The sequence below is a fragment of the Mastomys coucha genome, unplaced genomic scaffold, assembly GCF_008632895.1.
Source record: "Mastomys coucha isolate ucsf_1 unplaced genomic scaffold, UCSF_Mcou_1 pScaffold12, whole genome shotgun sequence".
Lineage (NCBI taxonomy): Eukaryota > Metazoa > Chordata > Mammalia > Rodentia > Muridae > Mastomys > Mastomys coucha.
Genome location: NW_022196894.1, coordinates 71,172,098 through 71,193,726, shown reverse-complemented (window position 1 = coordinate 71,193,726; position 21,629 = coordinate 71,172,098). Strand labels below are relative to the sequence as shown.

The 21,629-nt window shown below is 34.2% G+C and overlaps 1 protein-coding gene across 15 annotated transcripts in view; it reads left to right on the top strand.

Annotated features, from left to right (window-relative positions):
* The window catches only part of Robo2 (roundabout guidance receptor 2), a 1,164,975-nt gene that overhangs the window by 1,115,457 nt on the left and 27,889 nt on the right, over positions 1-21,629 (top strand). For 9 of the 15 annotated variants that reach the window (XM_031364257.1, XM_031364250.1, XM_031364260.1 and 6 more), the window contains 4 exons: positions 952-1,079; positions 5,796-6,077; positions 11,493-11,646; positions 19,481-19,741. In XM_031364257.1, the coding sequence (XP_031220117.1) occupies positions 952-1,079; positions 5,796-6,077; positions 11,493-11,646; positions 19,481-19,741 (825 nt within the window). Of the gene's footprint in view, positions 1-951; positions 1,080-5,795; positions 6,078-6,484; positions 6,611-11,492; positions 11,647-19,480; positions 19,742-21,629 lie in introns of all 15 variants that reach the window. The other 6 variants (XM_031364255.1, XM_031364248.1, XM_031364247.1 and 3 more) reach the window with 1 other exon arrangement.

Here is a 21,629-nt window from a genome sequence, read left to right as displayed (position 1 = left end):
GATAACAAACCCATATATCCTCATCTATTTTCCCTTTGCCAATATGGAGATTGTAATTAGGCTCTGGTAATAACTTCCAATCTCCCATTTAATCAATATTTTAGCAAAAAGAGATTAAGTCTAATGAGAGCTAGCGGATATAGCAAGAAGCAATTGAATCTTCTTATTGCAGTTTCCATAGAAACACATGTTTCTCTTAGGGATTATACCAGAAGGGGTCTATCAAAAAAAAAAAAAAAGTACAACAATTTTAGATGATCTCTTTCTTTGTAAATATGTTAATACTGTGGAAAGGAATCAGAATCCCATCTTTACATTAAATAATAAAACTCCTCATTAAATGTGATAGGAAAGATGTTTTCTTCATAGACTATGCTAACGTGTTGAGTCTCATAACTGGATCTTTTACTGCCTTAAAAAATCCGTAACAAGCCTTTTTTTAAAACTTTTTATTGAGGAAAATATGGAAATGTGCTATGGGTAGAAAAGTCTAAGAAATGTTCATTAATTTCCCTCAAGCTATCCACCTCCGATCAAGTGGGAGGGTTCTGAGTAATGGTAACAGCATAGAGAAAACAGGTTCAATTCTCTGGGCATGGCAAGTACGCAGCCACTACTCAGAGGAACTGTACTCTTGAGATGTTGTCTTACCAGAAAATTTGGTCTTGAGATCCTACTCTGTTTCCTATTTCCCACCAGTTCTAGGATGGACAATTGATTTCCTTTTTATGTGGGCAGAATCTCAGACAAGGCCTCTTTAGTCCCACTGACAGAGAAGATCTATGTATAGCTTTAATGAACTACTAAAGTTATTTAGTTCTTAAGAGCACTTGCAATTTAATTTGAAGTCAATTAAAATCTTATATCTCCTACCCTTTTTAGCCTGTAAGGATGATGTCAAAATCTCTCACTAAGCCCCACAAGCTAATCTTCATTTCATTTCTGTTTCAGTCGTCCAGGTCTTCTAAATGCTGGCGATCCCAATTATCCATGGCTTGCTGATTCATGGCCAGCCACGAGTTTGCCAGTGAACAATAGCAATAGTGGTCCAAATGAAATTGGAAATTTTGGGCGTGGAGGTAAGTTGTATACTTCAAAACAATATTATATGTAATCTGGGATGTATACTTTTAGTTTGGTGTTCTGGAATTTTTATTTTATTTTATCTTTTCTTCTAAACATTTCTATTACATTTTTGTTTTGTTTGTAGGTAAACAAATATGCAGTCACATACACACAAGGGAAAGCTAGAGGGAAGCTTGCAGATATCAGTTCTCTTCTTCAACTGTGTGGGCCCCAGGGAGCAAAAGGAAATTTGAAATTACCTTGTGGGACTGGGTGGGTGGCTTAGTGTCAAAGAGGATATTATGGTCAGAAGACCTAAGCATGGTTACCAGGATTCACATTAATCAGCTTTAAATGACTTGTAACTCCAGCTCCAGGGGATTAAGCATCTTTTCCTGGACCCACTCCTGCACTCACACATGCTTTTACACACATATACACCACATATGCACATTATTAAAATTTATTTTAAACAGTATCTTCTTATGTAATTAAGGCAATAAAGACATATAGCCATAGTACTATAATGTGCTAACTACTTAAGTAGACAACTTGTCTACTTAATTGTATATTAATTTAAGTAAAATTACGGTCTTAAGGAAATCATTAATAATTGAGAAGAAAAATATTGACTGAGCATTCACTTTTCAAATATTAGCACATCATCACTAAAACTAGAAACTAGGAATTTCAGTGTTTTTCTACATGTTTTCCTTACTAAGTCCTAGTCAGTATGCTTTATCAAGTATCACTTCATGGAGAATAAAGTTTGATATGATTACTATCATATGCTATATGTATGAAGAGTAGATAGCTAAGTGAATAAAACTTATTCAGAACGAGACTTCTGAAGTTCTGTGGTTAGTAACTGATATTACAAATAAAAGGTGTGATCACATTGATGTTCCTCCTAAGGGACTAAACCACCAACCAAAGAGAACACATGGTGGGACTCATGACTCCAGCTGCATAAGTAGCAGAGGATGGCCTAGTCAGTCATCAATAGTCCTGTGAAGGTTCAATGCCCCAGTGTAGGGGGTTGCCAGGGCCAGGAAGCTGGAGAGGGTAGGTTGGTGAGCAGGGGGGGGGGGAATAGGTTTGTTTGTTTGTTTGTTTTGTTTTTTTATTTTGTTTTGTTTTTTCGGAGAGGAAACTGGGAAAAGGGATATCATTAGAAATGTAAATAAAGAAAATATCTGATAAAAATAGAAAAATAGCTCCCAATAGTAATAAATTAATTAATAAATAATAAAAAGGTGTGATTACATTGAATAGCTGCTAATGCTTCCTGCTATTAGTAGTTGCTAATAAGTTTGCATACTACTATTATCTCTGTGGGTTTAATTATGCTGTAAACATGTTCTAATGTAAATAGCTATTACTTTCCCCAAAACATGTCTTCTTCAAAGAAAGGTATATAAGATAACTCTATAAGGAGAGTTGATGGATGAGTATCGAGGTCTAGGCATTTGCTCCATCTCTGTTTAGTGTGATCAATACAGCAAGTGCATGGCATAGAGCAAGGAATGTCACCAGCATGATAACAGGTATCAGTGAATCACAAGTGACAAAGGAAAGGAAGCTGTATGATTGATTGGTCAGCTTCAAACTCTGTGTGAACTACACAGGAAATATCTGTGATTAAACAAATACAAATATTTTCTCCCCACTATGTCCTCTCTGCTGTTCCACAAAAATTATTCTTGTAAAAATTAGTCAGTTTCCAATACCCATCCAAGAATAGCTCCCTTTTTCAGTTGTGTTTGTATCCAAGCACCATAACATTCTATGTTCAATAAATACACGTATAAAGAATATTCTGAGTTTGTTAGATAAGCTATATTAACTTTTGGATATCTTATTCCAATTTAACCAAAGTGTATACATGCAGATGTGTCAATTTTGTTCTTATTGCCATCTCATTTTTGAGAAGTGAAATGTTCACATTGGGGTCAATAAAAAAAGTTGGCAGGTTTTTCTGTATTCTTTTCAGGGTGATAGTCATTTTCAAGTATTTACTTCTTATGTAGGAAAAACAACATATGATATTATTCATGCTTAATAATTTGTATCTTTTACAAAGTTTTAAAACAAATTATAATATTTATAGTTTAAGTGTTAAGAAGTTAAAGTTTGTTCAAAATAATAAGTTTATATGTCGATGGTAAAAGTCTGCAAGGTCTAATTTTAAAGCCTTGAATATTTTATCTACACTATGCCATTTAATCCAAGTTGACTATGACATGGGATGTATGTCTATATAATCATAGGCATATACAAGAATTACAAGAGACACTAACATTTCTCCATAATATTGGGATTCTAGTACATATTTAAATATAATGAAAAGCATAATTCAAGTAATAGGATAAACTACTAGCAAATACTTCTACCTTTTATCAAGACAAAAATGCAACTTTCTTTGACCATTTCATTAACATGTGTTTTCTTACTTCCCGCCATTTGATGGGGAATGATGGGTTAGAAGTCATAAAACCCAAGGGAATATTTTTACAGGCAACCAAAGACTCAGTGAAGAACAGGGTCCTTCACACAAATGATGGGGCAAACCAATATAAATTTATAAATACAAGTACAACCAAGGTGTTCTATGGTGCATTATAAATCCAAGCTGCAGGGCAGTAGTTCTTCAATTCATAGACTTCAAAACACACTATCAACAAGAGCCTTGCAGAAGGATACATTAAGGAGGAGTTTTGGGGAACTGGGAAAAAAATTTTAAAAATGGCAAGTGCTAAGTCACTATAGTGATGTCCATTTAGATACAGCCTGTTAGAAGAATTGCTGACATACAGATCCAAACCATCTGACAGCATTAGACTCACTTCCACATATAAATATTCATAAATAGTATTCCAATATTTCAACATTAGGATATAATTTTACTTATTCTTGGAAATATGATAGTGATCAAATAATATTTGAAGACAAGATGCGGCTCCAAAATCACCAGTGTAGATGCACTTGCACTTGTGAACTGACTACAATTTAACATTCCAGGGAAAGAGAGGTCATGTGAAATCAAGGTGGTTACAGAGGAATATTATATAAGGTTATGATTTTTATTAGTTGTTCTCCTTTTTTAATCCTCTGGACACCAAAAAAAATATTTCAAGAGTCTACAAATAAACTGTCCTATAATCTAAGTCGAAGACATCAGAGGCGTTTAAGTTTAAGATATCGGAGATTAGGCCTGTGCGGATGAAACAGTCAACCAAGGCTCCTAAGTGGATGGCAGTGTTGAGAAAGCAGAAAAACAAATATGAAAACTCATGATCAGAATATTTCCACTAATATTACCAAACCTGAAGATTTTAAGAGTAAAAGGATAGTAATATTAATTAGCTTATAGCTAAAATCTAGAAGGATAAGAAAGTGTACAATTCTGAAATCTGAAAAATAAATTTTACTTGCTTATAAAATGAAATGAAATGTTATAATGTTGACCATAACTGACTATCACACTGGTCTTCATTTAAGATCATTACTTCAGTAAAGTAAAATCACTTCATTGTATACATATTGGAGTTCTAAACTCAGAACCTTTCTAAACTCAAGTTGTTTGATTCAAAAATAGATTGTAATTTTTCTATTATGAAGACAAATTATCTAACTATAGTAAATTTAAAAAGCAAAAATAATTCCATATGAATATTTCATATAACATTGAGAATCACAAGTCTGGATTTTAAGAAAGTTGAAATTTTTTGTAGAATGAACAAGTCAATTGGTTTGAGGTCATCAATTTGGAGTGCAAAGTTCATAGAGTGTGTGTTATGGGGGGCATTATAATCAGATTGATATTATTTCTAAAAGACTAAAACCAGTGTTAGCTGATTCACCAATTCTATAATTTTTTGAAAGAAGAAAATAAACTCAGGAGAGAGGTGGCAGATCTGATTTATAAGCCATCATGTAAAGATAGTTCACACTCCCAAACGAAATATGAGCTGATTGGTATCCATTGTTATCCCTAAAGTTTACTTTTTCTTTTATTGTTGTACAATGTGAAAGTAGAATTCTCTGACTCTCAGAGCTGGTAGCATAAATTAAACCCATTGATCACCAAGATTTTTTTCCTTATGTTACATCCTCTGTATTGTGAAAAGAACTTATTCATGAAATTTTTCCTTTGTTGTCCACAAAAAAGAAGTTCACTATCAGTTATTCTCCATTTTCAACACTGTGAAATCAACCAAAATAAATTGCAAGTTAAATCTTCAGGAGAAATGCTATTGCATAGTGAGGGAAGCGTAATTATGGAGCATTTTTATTGTAACTGTACCACAGTTGTGCTTTGTGCCTTTTGCACGAAAGTGGAAAGAGAAGTTTTCATATGTAATTTGCAGATTCACTTTTAGCAACACTTCTGTAAAAATGCTAGCAGTTTCTTTGCTTTTAAAACCAAAGGAATAACCAAGTATGTTTTTCAGTAGTGAAACATCTCAAATTTCCAATTCATGCTCAAAAAAAATTGGGAAGGGTTGTAGTAAGCAGTGAGACATGAAGGACTTGTGTCGAGCCTGCCTGTCACTGGGGTTGATGGTCTGACAATGGTTGTTTATCATCTCCCCTTCATTGGCTCATGAAACCCATCTCTGCTGCAATGCAGACGGGCAGTGTGACACATTTATTTTTCATCTTCAGTCCTGATAGTTTTGGGTTCCTGGGCATCATTAAATAGTTTCATTTCCCTATGTTCCCTGCAGATGTGCTGCCTCCAGTTCCAGGCCAAGGGGATAAAACAGCAACCATGCTCTCAGATGGAGCCATTTATAGCAGCATTGACTTCACTACCAAAACCACTTACAACAGTTCCAGCCAAATAACACAGGCCACCCCATATGCCACTACCCAGATCCTGCATTCCAACAGCATCCATGAACTGGCAGTTGATCTTCCTGATCCACAGTGGAAAAGCTCAGTTCAACAAAAAACAGACCTCATGGGATTTGGTTATTCTCTACCTGAACAGAATAAGGGGAACAATGGTGAGTCATTCCTTGTGTCTTGAGAAATTGTTTTTCACATCATTTATGCATGAGATAGAAATTTGTATTTATTGTTCAGTGTTCAATTTAGTGATCCATTACAAGGCTTACTACCTAAAGTAAAATAATCTCTTGGCATGTATGTATCCAGCACCTTAAGTGATCACTCCCACTGACCCTACCACTGCTGAATCCACCATCACACACCAACACCAATGGTTTCATTCTTTTAGCATTTTTTCCAATATAATCAGCAATCCATCTCTACTTCCATTAGGAAAGGACAGATCAAACATTCCTCTGCTCTCCCACATCTGCTTCTGAGTTGCTAACTGCATGTTCTGCATGGGCTTGTGCTGTGAACTAATCACATGATGCCACTATGACCTCTGCCCTTTAACCCTTAGCCTTACTTTACATCCCTGACTACCGATTGGCTGAGGGATTGTCTAATAGAATGCCACACAACCAGTCACAGGATTTCAGCACCACCAGCTCTCACAACAGCTCAGAAAGGAGTGGCAGTCTCTCAGGTTGGTTTGATCACAGTAAGGAGAAATATTTGTTTGTCAAGAGCATATGACCTGTGTTCCTAGCCAGCATTGAAGAAATATTGAATCACAACTCAGTACCAGGCATTTATCTGTCAAATGGAAGTCTTTGATCAAAGTGAAGTTATATTTTGGTTGGGGGGAGGAGGAGGGAGAAAATTGCTGTCACTCTTTTGTTAACTGTACAGGGATGCACATGAAAAAATATACCCAGCTTTCTAAAGACTGCTCAATGAAGAACAGACACATTTTGTCTGACATGAGCCATTTCTATAAGTCAAGAGAACTTTGGAATATAAAGATTATACAGATATTTATGTCTAGGTCATTGATTTTAGAAAATACATGATAGAAATGGTAGTATTTTAGACCATCATTTTACTAATGTTTGGGCAATGCAGCATCACAGTTTTGTATAGTTTTTTTTTCCCCTAAAGTATTACATAAGAGGCTTATTATCTTTCAAATCACATGATTCAGTGCTAAGTCTCAACAATAACTGTGGATAATTATTACAATAATTTAAAAAACATACATATAAAATTTTATCTGGCTGCTTAATTTTATGTTGTGAATTTCAACATGTGCTTTAAAGAAATAAGCTGAACTAACTATGCTGCAGGCCTAACAGAGCATACAGTTGTAAATGCAATTTGTTAGAGTGAATGCTTATCTATCCTAATATGCACCATTGACAATGTTCTACCATGACTAATCTCACCTCAAACATGAAGACATTGTGGTAGACACACTTTCCCTTGCCAGTGTCCTCACACCTTATGACTGTTGATATCAGATGTCTCTTTCTAATTGATCATCCCACACAGCTTGTTTTATTTCTGCAGATGAGTGATATGCCATTTATATGGATTCTTTAACATATGGATAAGGAATAAAAGATTGTCGTGTGTTAGTGATTGGTCCATACTTCGAGGCCATAAAGAGTTAACTTTCAACACCACCGGGATCACATTTACTAAATTACTTTTCCTCAGGAGATAGAATCCTCTTAGTCTCAAATGTTAATGCCCTCTTTTCCCTCCAAAATGAGTCATTGCTCTTTTTGCTTATTGGTAGGATTAGATACATTATAGAATACAAAAAATTTAAACATCTGTTATGAATTTAAAGAGGCTGAGTAACACAGGAGAGCTTTAGGAATGACCTTTTTATATCATTTTTGCTGTCATTTGTGTATAATTACTACCACAATTGTTCTGTATAATTAAAAAGTAATTATCCTGAAGCTTCCTTTTTACTTCATTAAATATCTGTAAGTATCAAAGGATGTATATGAAGAAAGTTGCATACCATAAGCCATGGAGTCTATGGACATGCAAGCCAGCAAATACAAGGTATAGATCAATTGCCACAAGTTTTTAATGGTTACTTTTTAAGTAATTCTAAGCAGAACAGAATCACAGTAGTGCTTTCTGCTTTTTGAGCCCAGCAATATCCCAGCTGAGATTCATGTATATATCTGGGAGTTATAATAAATACTTTAGCTATATTGGAATATACAATTACTTAGATATAGAATTTTTAGGAGCTGAGATTTAATTATCCCATCTTTATTATCCCACATTTAATTTATTTTTTAGTTTAAACTCCAATGGAGTTCAGTATTTCTGTTCTGCTTCATAAGGAGGTAATATTAAACTACTGTATGGCTAGCTTTAAGTATCATATTTTAGCATAGTATCTGTTCACATTGATGCTAATATGTTTTTAAACTCACAGAGATTAAGAAACTTTCATTTCTAACATATTTGAGTGAATACATTTCATTCATTAAAATATATTGCAGTATATTCCTTTTAGAAGTTCTAAAACCTCAATTAAAAGTCAAATTATTAAAAATATAAAACATGTTTTTAAATTGTCAATAAAATAATAATCACACATATATGTTATATACATGAAAATTACTGAATCTTCTTTTAATGTACCACATTTTGAAATAGGTATACATTCAATATAATATATTATAATTATATATTCAATATTTTTTGGTAGTTATGTGATCAAAGTCATGAACTTATGTATGTTTGGCAATTGTTCGACTATTCAAAGCCCCTGCCCCATGCATTTAATTTTAAAATAAATTGTTTTCATAGTTTTTTATAGTATTCATTTGTTAGCTATAAAACAAGTAAATACTTACATTTTGACTCAAAGATAGGGATCAAATATTTTGTCAATGCATCAGAAACATTGTGTAGGAAATTCTCACTAAGAATGATTGAACTTTAAGTTGCAGATTGCCGCAGTAAATGGTAGTTCATTTCAATAAAAGATTCAGATCTCAGAAACAGAATTTAACTACTAGATCATCAGAAATTCCCTCTAAGAATCCATTGTTTCCAATCCACATTTTAAAGTCTGTTGTTTCCTATACTAGGTAGTGAATTGCTTTCTTGAATTTTAGTAAGAATTTCAGCATGAATTTACATGAGGAATGAAGGACAGTTGTACTAGTTGTAGTGTGGGACACTACACAAACAGCTGGCTCTTGGCCAAGTGCTGCCTGGTGAATGCAGATTTTTCCCTGATGATGTGAATGTGAGCGTTGACTCTGGAACATCTAGGGAGAACAGTAGTATCTCACCGTTATAATGAACACATGAAAGTCTTCCCAATTTCCATCACTCAGCCCTCTTGGTGTCCATTCAAAAGGGCTGTGGGGATTCATGAAGACTGTCCTAAAGCAAAGACAAAGGGCAAAGAGAAAGCACAGCTAGGAAGGATGGATTGCTCAAGCTATTCCTTTCAAAATATTAAATTTCAATTCAAGGTTTGTTTTTTTTTTTTTTTTTCAAAAAACCGGTATAGTACTTGGTCTTTGTTTATAATTTAGGAGGCTTAAGTGTTCAAAAAATCATTTCAGAAAGAAAAATTACAGATCTATTCAGCAGTAAGTGTTTTGCTTTATTTAGAAACTTAGAATGTTTATGGCAATACTCACTGAAAAGTTGAAGAAGAGAGGACTGTTTAGGTGGCTAGAAGTTGGATTCTATTTTTGTTTCTTAATGAGAGAAGAGATGGAAGAGAATGGCAATGACTGGCTTTCCATACTTAATATTTTACATGCAATTGTCATCCCAAAGAGAGCTCAGGGAAATAGGAATACCTATTTTCTGTGTGTGGAAATTAAGATGACAACTACTGACTGATCTATGAAGTAATAAATTAGCCATCAAATCCAGAAATCAAGCTCTTACCCACATGAGCTTAGTGTAGAAGGTGACTGCTCTGTTTCCCTGTGGTTACCTTTTCTTCTATCAAGGAAGTAAAAGAGAAAGTAAAAATACCATTTGCTGTGATGACCTAATGCGTATGAGTGTAGGCATGTGTAACATGTAGAAAATATGCACTCTTCAGGAGTGTGAATGTCTAGTATAGCATTGTTGTCTATTGCCGTGCTTCAATATATTATTAGTATACTATATAATCTGATTTTACTAATCAGGTGAGTAATAGATGGAAGAAAGAAATAGATGAGTTTCTAATGAAATCTGCATGACTAGATAGCCTCATTTCTTACTCTCACAACTTTGTCCTTAATAAAGATGAAATGCAAAGGGTTAGTTCCTTGATAGAAGAAAAGGTAGCCATAGAGAAACAGAGCAGTCACCTTCTGCATTAAGCTTGTGTGGGTAAGACCTTGATTTCTGGACTTGAGGGCTAATTTATTACTTCATAGGTCAGTCAGTAGTTGTCATCTTAATTTCCATACACAGAAAATAGGTATTGCTGTTTTTCTGAGCTCTCTTTAGGATTACAGTTGCATATAAAAGATTAAGTATGGTGAGCCAGTCATCACTGTTCTTTTCCAACATTTTTTTCAGTTAAAAAAATAGAAATAAAATAGAAATTAAAAAAAAATAGAAATCATGCATTTATGAACCCTTAAATATTTTTTGCTTCTTTGTTCAAGGAATAGTCATCTTTGTATCTACGTTGTCCCCACCCCTCGTTAATAAAGAAGTTTGATTTACTTAATTTTAGAAGGATAAGATGTGTAACAATTCAAATGATGTTGTTTCTACAGTTGACTAAGTTTCATGTAATCTCAGATATGATTCATACACTGCTGGCTTATTTTCTGCTCCCATTTATGCATGAATTCATTAACATGATACATAGTAGCAAACCTAATGACTCTATTTCCAAGAAATTCCCTTTGTTTTGGAATTTTATGAAATGCTAAATTTAAAATGGCTAAGAACTCCTAACATGTTATATACAGTTGATGGTGCTACTCATTAGACAAAGTCCATGACATGTATCTTGCTGAAGCATGCATGGATACTCTCTAGCCTACAATTGATTGATTTTTTTTTTTTTTACTCATGACTTTGGAGAGAAGAATGTTACTCCTCTGGATTAATTAAATTGAATAAATTCTAATGGAATCATTTAGCCTGGATCCTTAGACACTGTGTTCTCCACTGAGAGAGATTATGTAAAATAGCATTATAAATGCAGTAAAATCTGACATTTAAAAAATAATTGCTGCGCACCATTATTTTGTTGAACAATGGAAACATGGAAGAAGCAGACGTGAATAAATCAATAAGTGTGCTCTTGATTCAGCAGCCATGTTTTTTTTGATTTACTCAAGTCTGCAGAGTATGCATTGAGAGAGACACAAGGCCACTGGTGGAATTCCTGAAAAAAAAAAAAAGAAACAATGTTTTATTTTCTTTTGTTTTTCAGAGAGCGTCATTTCCTTGTTTATAGCTTTTGATCATGTCTAACATACTGATCCTGGTGCTTTGAAAACTAGTTCATCCTGACTTTTGATAGACTCTGTTACTGTGGATAGGCAGCCTCTCTGAATACACGTGTTGGTTATTTTTAGGTGGGAAAGGTGGAAAAAAGAAGAAAACTAAAAATTCTTCGAAAGCGCAGAAAAACAACGGATCCACTTGGGCTAATGTCCCTCTACCTCCTCCTCCCGTCCAGCCCCTTCCTGGTACAGAGCTGGGCCACTATGCTGAGGAACAAGAAAATGGGTAGGAATATTGTGTACCCTGATCACATGGCCAAGCCTGCACTTCTGTTTCTGTTTGTTCTTTCCATGCAATGAGTTATCCTTGAACTGGCTCCCCTCCCTCCATGTTCACTGTGTCGTCTTTACTGTTTGCACTCTTTCTATTTTTAGGTGATAAATATAAAACAGCCCATATTGAGGAGTGTGAATCCTTGGCCTTCAAGTGCTTTAGATTGTCTGCAATCATGATAATCAGCCTCCTTTTATAATATTGCTTGTTAGTTTGAAAGCAAGTCCCCACAGCTCTGTGAACTAAAGAGGCACTCCTGAGAAGGACTGAAAGGGAATTAAAATAACCCCCTTCATCATCCCTTGCAGCTTCCTAATGACTTGATGTCTGGCCATAGCAGGGCGCCACCAGTAGAGCATCTCCACAATGGGATAATTGTGGAGACCTGACCAGTGGGTAGAACTTTAATCATCAGTTCTGATGGGAATTTAGGGACAGGAACACTAAGAGATTCAAGCCAATGCATACTCTTTAACAAAACCTTTTTAAGTTAGACAATTTCTTTTGATGGCCCTTAAATGGGATGTTTCTCTATTCTTTACCAAATATCACACAGGAGTTAGTTTCCTGGTAGCTTGAGTGGTGATTGATTTGAAACACAAAGACTGTATAATGCTTTATATTGCCAAAAATGTCAAATAAAATATTTTACCTAAATTAATATTTCTAAGAGTATGTCCTGCTTTCCATTTGCAAATCAGTATTTATTTTGACTAGAATTGTATACAGCCCAAGTATGCAGAATATATTTGAGATTTTTCTCTTCACAAATTTTTTACATGGAATTATTTACCTATTAAACATAATTTAACTACATGGTGGCATTATAGTTTATATTGGTTCAAGTGATATAATATTTATTTTTGCATAACATTTTCATATTTTTAATGTTTATAAATGCTATGTTTGAATACTTCACAATGTCTTTTCTAACTCTAACTTTCTATTTTGTAAACTTATCTTAATTCATCTACTTTTTCTTCTATGTATAGACACAAATCTCAACATGTACACTATAAATATGCATATATATAATATTTCATATATATCATAATATATAATATATTGTATTATATACAATATTATGCTAATATAATATATTATATATTATATATAAAATATATTGTATAGATATATATGTCTATATGTAGACTACATATGTAGTCTATTAATATACTGATACCCATATATCTTATCTCTATCTTTCTATTTTTCCAGTAGACTCCATTTGTTTCCCTGGGAAATAATCCTTATATATATGTAAAAAACAAGTAACTACATAACTTATCAAAATGTTCTCATTTGAAATTAGCAATTAAGAGCCCACCCTTTTTCTCTCAACTTAAAAATTAAATTGTGAATATGGTATGAACTCACATTAGTGATGTAAATCTCAATATCTCATGAAAAACAAGAGCTACATATTTCATCAAAAGTGTTATTACAGGATTATTGCTTCACTGTTCACGTTTTAAGATTATAGCCATAAAAACCCAGGGAAATGGAATTTGAAACTTGAAGGGAAAAAGAAAGGGATGTTAATATTTGTTGAAATTAACATCTAGAAGTCAGAGTATATGAAAATTTTAGATTATTTAGAATTATCTCTTTTTTGTTTTTCCCAAGAAATCTTAGTGAAATATATAAAATGTTTACACATTGAAATAAAATTAATTTAATCTGAATGAATGTAAAACTTACCATGTGATCTTGTTAAACAGTGGAAAAATAGGAAATAATTCATTGTATGGTGAGACAGTTAATTTTGGTATAGTTTTATGTTTTTACACAAACTAGTTTTAGAATATTTATATGTAATGTTATCTAGTGTCCATAGTGTTTGTATTATTAATACGTACTCAAAATGTATGTTATTATTTTTCATTTCTGAAATATTCATTCACTAATACTAATAGCTAGCTAAAAAGAGTGTTCTAACAATATATATGAAAATGCGTATAAAAAGAGATTATGCTATGCATTTTAGTTCTTATTTCCTTCTGAGTTTTTATTTGCCTTAGGTGCTGAGAATTTGACGTTCAGGGGGGAAGAAATATTTTGAGCTCAGCACTCAGGAGCCGCAGGCAGTAAGAACAGAACTTCAAGACCATTCTCAGCTCTGTAACTCTTTACATAGTCTGATGCTGGCCTGGAATGTATAAGAGCCCTGGTTTTGTTTTTTGTTTTTGCGTTTGTTTTTTGTTTTTTGTTTTTCTTTTCTCCTAATTTTGTGTTGTCACTTAAAACAGAACATAACAAAGAATTTTGTCAACCAATAAAGGATAATGCATCCTAAATGCCTGACCCAGTTGTAAGAATAGAAGCACTAAGATATAATAGATAAGAACTAGCAAACAGAAAAAAATATGCATTTATGACAGAGATCCAGTAAATTAATAGAAACAATACAATTGATGTCCTAGGACATTCCCTACCTCCAAGTACATATGAACTCCCTCTTTTCCCTTCTCATTTCTTTCATATTCTCTATCGATCTATCTATCTATCTATCTATCTATCTATCTATCTATCTATCTACCTACCAACATATCTATCTATCTAAAGAGACAGAGACAAAAACATTGTTTTGCAAAACAAACCAAAAATGAACAATGTTTATGAAATAATAATAGTAAAATCAGTAAACTAGGAAAAGAGGTAAATATAACAGGTGAATCTTGATTCATTTTTTTCATGAATGATACTACCCCAAATTGATTGGCTGTCAGAATCTATTTTGAGACCCCACAAAGGTAGATCCACTAAGAAGGAGCCTTGAGGTTAATTGTGAATCCTTGTATGCTGTAGAAAGTGTCAGCTCTTTTACTATTGGCTATAAACTAGATAAGAACCTCAGTTCATGTGGATAACATTTCGAAAGTTGCAGCAAAATGGCTGATAGGAAAGTGAAAAAGGCTGAAAGCATGGTAATGAGAGAATGGGCATGAGGAAGAAAAACAGAGTCAGGCAGAGACCTAGCAGGGAATAACAATAATATCGAATGTGTTGTTTCGAGTTTCTACTTGCGATGTTCAAAATTGGTTCTTAAGAGTATAGACACGGGACTGGAGAGATAGCTCAGTGGATAAGAGCATCGACTGCTCTTCCAGAGGTCCTGTGTTCAATTCTCAGCAACCACATGGTGGCTCATACCGTCAGTATTAGGATTTAATGCCCTCTTCTGGTGTGTCTGAAGACAGCAATTGTATACTCATATACATAAGATAAATAAATAAATAAATAAGAGTATAGACATAGATTTCCCTTCTAGAACTTCTATGAGCTAGTTTCTCTCTCATAGTCCAGAATGCCAAAATGTTATTCAACCATTGGTCAAATGAAATGATATTTGAATGTTAATTCAATCATATAGCCATGGTACAAATGTTTCCCCTTCTTAATATGCTTCTTCAGTTTGATAAAAGCAATGTGTTAAAAGTATTAGAGCCTAGCTGTAACTGTAATACATTTATGATAGTCATAGGCTGCATGGAAAAATTCAATGGTTATTAAATAGGTGCTGGGCTTTATTCTTGCCATTAGAGGTTGGCAAGCCTTTGCTGGGGTTGAACTTTATTGTATTTTTATTAGTAATTTGGTATTTGTGTCTGGCCTTTAATAAGTTAGTTTGCATGCAACATTGATTGGCTGTCATCTTGATCATTATTCATCAGGAAAGACAGATAATAGGATGCCTCATACTTTGCTAACAGAATGTCAGGGGACAAGGACTTGCATAGGGAAGGTTGAACAAAACAGCTTTGATTTTTTTCATTGGGGGTATTTTTGTAGACTTTGTATGTTACTACAAAACACAGCAAAAATTGTATTGTTTACATAAGGTGTACATCTCTAAAATGTGAAGGACACCATTAAACAGAGCTGTATATATAAAATGTGCAGTTATCAGATACTGTCTCTTTTTTTTCTATGGTAACTGCGCTAACGCTGTGTCTCCCTCTGGAGTAGCTATGAGCACCAGAGAGGTGATGATCAGCTCTCTGTGTCATGTGATATGAGGTACACCCTGACTTGGCTTGTTTTATTCAGTCTTGTTATTCTCCAGGTATTTTGGATTTGTTTTTCATTGTCTTTTTTTTTTTTTCTATTCATACAAAGTATGTTGAATTCATGCACCTTTTGAGCCATCCATATTCTGGAGGAGTATAAAGTTTATTCATCATGGATGCAATTACCTTTGCAGAACTGTTAGGGTACTATTGATGGCAGTATCCACCCTACTTTAAGGAGATGCTAATGAAATTTGTTTTAGCTAGTTAGCATACTGTGCAATTTATTTAACTACTAATATCATTTTTCAGAATATCAAACATGTTAAGTATTCTATGTTTGAAATATGTTTTAGCAAGTTAGCATACTGTGCAATATATTTAACTAGTAATACCATTTTTCAAAATATCAAATATTTTAATTTTTAAGTCTATCTTTTGTCCAATATTACTTGAATAACAGAAAATGAATCAAGCATAATTTACTTGAGTGCTTTTCACTTTATCATGGCAAATAATGTGTATAACACATGCTTCCCTTAATTGTTATACTCATGTTTTATTCTAAATTTGTATGTCAAATAAATTCTTTAAATAATTGTTTATTATTCATCAGGTGGAATACTTTTGGTACTAATAGCTTATTACAACTTTAGGTTACACACACACATACATATAAGTATGTGTATGTATATGTGTGTGTGTGTGAATAAGGACATATTACTACATGTAAAATTATAATAGCTTTAGCAATAAGGAAATGTAAATACTGAAAATGTAACTATTAATTCCTGCTACAAAAATGTGTTTTCTTTTTTTGACAAACTTTACAAAGTAAAGCTGAGTTTAATAATTGATAAAGGCTAACAGTAAGTACATTCTATACTAAAATTAAGTCATTATTTTATTATGTCCTAAACATATTTTTACTATAACAATTCAGCACTCAAACTCAAATAGATAAATCATGCAAAGAAACTTAAGCTTTCTATTTAAAAGTTCTTTGCTCGCAAGTGTATTTTAGGCCTGCAACACGCAAGCTAAATCTGCTTGAGGAATGGATACTCTAACATGAGAGGCTCAGTATTAAACTGAAGGAGTAAAAGAATTCATGGTGGAAATCTGAAATCCATTTTCAAACTAATTTTCAATAAGATTGCCAGTACCAGAACTATAATATAATATTCCGGCACTGGTTAGCTTTCTCAGTACGTTTTATAAGAGATATTTAACATGCAAACTTGTAAGATTAAAATGAAGAATCTGGAAAGGTGAAGCTGACTTGAAATAAGTCTGTTTCTATGACCAAATGGAGCAGGATGCAAACTGTAAAGGAAACGGGAGAAAAGCCATTTGGTTTCATGTCAGAGTCTTGCTGACAAACTATGTCCTCTGCCTAGAAAATAAGTCAAAGCTTCGTTATGTTAAATGAACATAATAGAATGAAGGGAAGTAAATGGCTCTCTTATATTGTTCTGATGTCTTCATACATAAATTTGTAAACAGCCTGATTGATTGGATTTGAAAACCTAAAAGCATTAAATGCAACAAGGGGAACTGGTTATAAGCTTTAGAGCAATAGAACTCTTTCTTCAAATGAAAACTGTGATCTCTGTAAACCGAATTAAAATGACACACATTATACAGTTAATAAATAGGAATACCAATTTAGCCTACATAATTTTCTTATAGAGAGAACTTGCTATTTGCAATGCACTGAAATGTGTCTGCTGTTCACAATAGTATATAAAATGTTTAGGGTCAGTCATCCCTTCCAGTCTGTCCATGGCTTCTGCAGCAGGGCTTTCAGCTGTAAGCTAACTGAAACAGAAGGGCATTCAAGTAGTTTCAGGGAGGCAAAGCAAGCAACCCTGAGAACAAAAACAAAGGAGCCAAAGGTAAAACCAACTCAGTGGAGAACATTTGGTGTGTGGAAAAATCATTTTAGATATCCAGGGAGACTGAACAGGCAGAGATGACCTCATTCCTAGGACTGATGAGCTCCTACGGAACTGATACTTTCCTCTCTCTTATCACTTATGGCTAATATTTTTCTCTTTCTCTCCTTTTTGGAAACTGAGTTCTTCAGTACCTACCCCGGGGGCTTGCACATTTGTGACTTAATATATTCCCATTGGTCCCGGCCAGCAGAGCATTGCCAGTACACAAACTGTCAGTCCACAAACTGAAGGAAGTCTGCAGGCATCCATTTCCAAAATAGTCTCTGTTGCTGGTTCATTGAATCACGATTCTGCTATGCAGAGTTCTCTTTCTACATCCACTCTTTGTTTCCTCATATCCCTCCCAACTTGTTTCCTCTTACCAATTCCCCTCCCCTCATCCATGTTGTTTCAGTAAATATTCTATTGCTTAGAAGAGACACTCTGACCCCAGTAACGCTTATGGATGAACACATTTAATTGCGACTTGTGTACAGTTCAGAGATTTAATGGATTATAACCCATGCAGGAAGCATGGTGACCTACAGGCAGACATGGTACTGGAAAAGTAGCTGAGAGTTCTACATCCAGATCAACAGGCTGAGGGAAGAGAGAAGAAGACAATGGGCCTGACTCGAGTTTTATTTGAAACCTCAAAGCCCACCTCCAGTGACACACTTATTCCAACACGGCCACACCTCTTAAAAGGTCACACCACTCCCTGGTGACCAAGCTTTCAAATCTATGAGCCTATGGGACCATTCTTATTCACATCTTTTTGTTTGATTTTTGCTTTGTGAGCCATAGGGTTTAGCCAGAGTTGTTCATGTGAACAGGGGGTGACTCTATTCACTTGTACACAAATAAATCCAGTGACTGTATCACTGAAGACTAACTTTCTGTCTTCCAGAAGCCATAGCTCCCCTGCTGTGCTAAGCTTGGCTCCATGAGCCTATCTCCCAATTAAATTATTACTACTGGTTTAGCCTTTTGGGTACCACAACTTTTGAAAAGACTCTCCCTTTTTTTAAAAAAATAAAAAAGTATCTTAGGATTTATTGTTTGTTGTAAATACCAGGACTATGGAAATAGTATAAATAAAGCTGCTATTGATTTAAAATTTACTGTTTCAGGATTCTATACACTTGATCCAGAATCTCTTTTAAAAAATGGTTAGTCATACTATGTAAATCTTCAAAGTAGATGCCATAAACTGAAAAGGATATAAAATGTTGGGTTCTGTGTCAAATAATTTTACTGAAATTCATAATTACTCTTTTCTTACAAGAAAATTTGAACTTCCATTTATGCATTGAGAAAAGCATGATGTGTGTTTCTGCTGACTGACTTAAAGAAAATAAATTTGTTGATGGTTTTATGACCACACATTGATGACAGGTATATTATTTGGAAAATAGATTGACATAGGTCTCAAAGTGTTAGATGATGAATCAGTATTATTGGCATATTCTGTTTGGGCACACAGATACACAAGAGATGGGAATGGATAAATCTCCAAGCATTGACTTCATTAATTGTCTTTAACATCAATTTTGTGTTTCCACATGAATAAGTTTGGTGGGAAATTATTGCCTCTTGTAACTGCATAGTAACAATTAGCTAATAAGGTTATTTAAAAATAAATTAAGATATTTTGAGATAATAACATATAGTTAGGAATAAGAACTAAGATGAGAGTCAGGTGATTTACTATGACAGCATCAATAATGTGATAGGGAAGACATAAACTGAGGAACACTTGTTTGCTATTTTTTGCTAGTATGAGTATGCATTTATGTGTGTGTGTTAGTGAACTTTTTTCTTATTTACTTTCAGCTATGACAGTGATAGCTGGTGCCCACCATTACCAGTGCAAACATACTTGCATCAGGGTATGGAAGACGAGCTGGAAGAAGAGGAAGATCGAGTCCCAACACCTCCTGTTCGTGGTGTGGCCTCTTCACCTGCTATCTCCTTTGGACAGCAGTCCACTGCCACTCTCACTCCATCCCCACGGGAAGAGATGCAACCCATGCTGCAAGCTCACTTGGATGAGTTAACAAGGGCCTATCAGTTTGATATAGCAAAACAAACATGGTAAATATCCTCCGTAAGCCAAAGGCCCTGTACTTTCTATGTATGGAGATGTTCTTGCATGTATATTAAGTAGATATGCTCCTAAATCTATGTGAGTGGGATGAAGATTAATTTTGAGTATGTGTTAACCATCTATATTAAGAAACTGGTGACAGAAACTTAAGTAAACTGGCCAATGTCACACAGCTAGCTAGAGAAGTGAATGGAGCAGGAATTCAGGCTGAGTGTCTTGGTGACACCAGAATCTCTTCCCGTTCACAGACCAGCATTGATTAGTTTATCCTTGAACTCATTTTTAATGCTGCAATAAAGAACTCCTTTTAAATTCTTCAAAGTGCCTGTGATTGATTCTGTATGCCATTGTAAATATGTAAATGCATGCTTCTGAAAATTAAAATGGTCAGTGTCAGTCATTAAAAGATTTTGTTTGGGCTGAATTAAGTGGATTAGAAAATAATAAAAATAAAAGTCATAAATGCTTCATCAGAAATCCAAAACATATTAAGATTTTAGTAAAATAAAAATACAAATTCATAAATCACACATGGAAGTCTGTCAGATGTTCTGCGAAAATGTTGCAGTATAGAAATATGACCAAGCTTCACAATTTTTCAAGAATTCGGTTTTCCTGAAATAGTGATTTATACTTCAGTATATATGACCTACTAGAGAGTATCTTCTGCTGATTCACATCATACCTGAAGTCAGATGAAAGACTTTGCATTTTTAGTTAGCTCCACTGACTGAAATCTATTCATAGTGAAATAGCCATCATCTTCGGTATCTATCACCTACTTATTTTTAAAATACACCTAAGCATATAGCTAGAAGGTAACCAGATTAGGACCAGCACTCCAGGCTGGCACAAACATGTTCTTTGTTGTGGATCAGAAGACCTGTATCAGTTTTCACAATTAACCGATATATTCTCAGTAGCCACACATGTTACTATTAAAAAGTATTGTTGCTTTACATAAAGCTGCTTTGTACAAATATCACTTTGTTTAAAACAATTGTGTAAAGATTCCTGAAGTCATGCAGTCTTGTCTCTTATACTTTAAATACATATGCTGATTTATATTTAAGCCACCTGGGCAAATTTAACTTACTTACATAGGTAGGAAACCTAGATCCTGCCTCTAAGTAAATTCCGATTCCTTAATCTGGGATTCCAGTGAGGAATTCCACAAAAATGGATGAGTCTTACCAGATGTATGACCTGCGGAAATTTGTCCTTTATACATTTAATTCTCCCATGTGGAAAATAATAATGATGCTAATAATTGGCTTCTATACAAATTGAAGAGGAATGCCTAAGAATATCTTAAATTATAATTTGGTATATGATCAAGAAGCCCCCAAAATCACACTGCAGTTTTAAAACATTCTAAAAGAGTTTAAAGAATTCACTGGATTATCTATAAACAAAGTTGCAGATTATTCTCATAAAACACTATGGATTAAAATAAACTAAGGAAAGAGATGTGGAGCAAAATTCTGAAGAATTTCGAAAGCAGAGATTTCCCCATTTTCTCCCATTGGAGTCCCAGATAGCTTGGTTTACCTGCATTAGCAAGTCGCATAGGCAATAACCAACCCATTGACATACATGGAGACAGAGCTAGAGATGTTCCCTTAGGGCTATTAAGGTTGAATACAGTCATGATTGACCTCAACATTCAGCCCACTGAGAGTTGAAGCTATGACTTTGTGACTAAAAGCCCTTTGATGATTTGCCCTGTTAAATATTGTGTGTACCAGGGCTTCCACTTCTACGGACACTGTACCAGAATGAACATACTACCTCCAAGTTTCAAAGAAAAATATTTACCTTTTTTCTTTTTCTTTTTCTTCCTCTCTTCATTCCTTTTTCTTTTTTCCTTTTTGT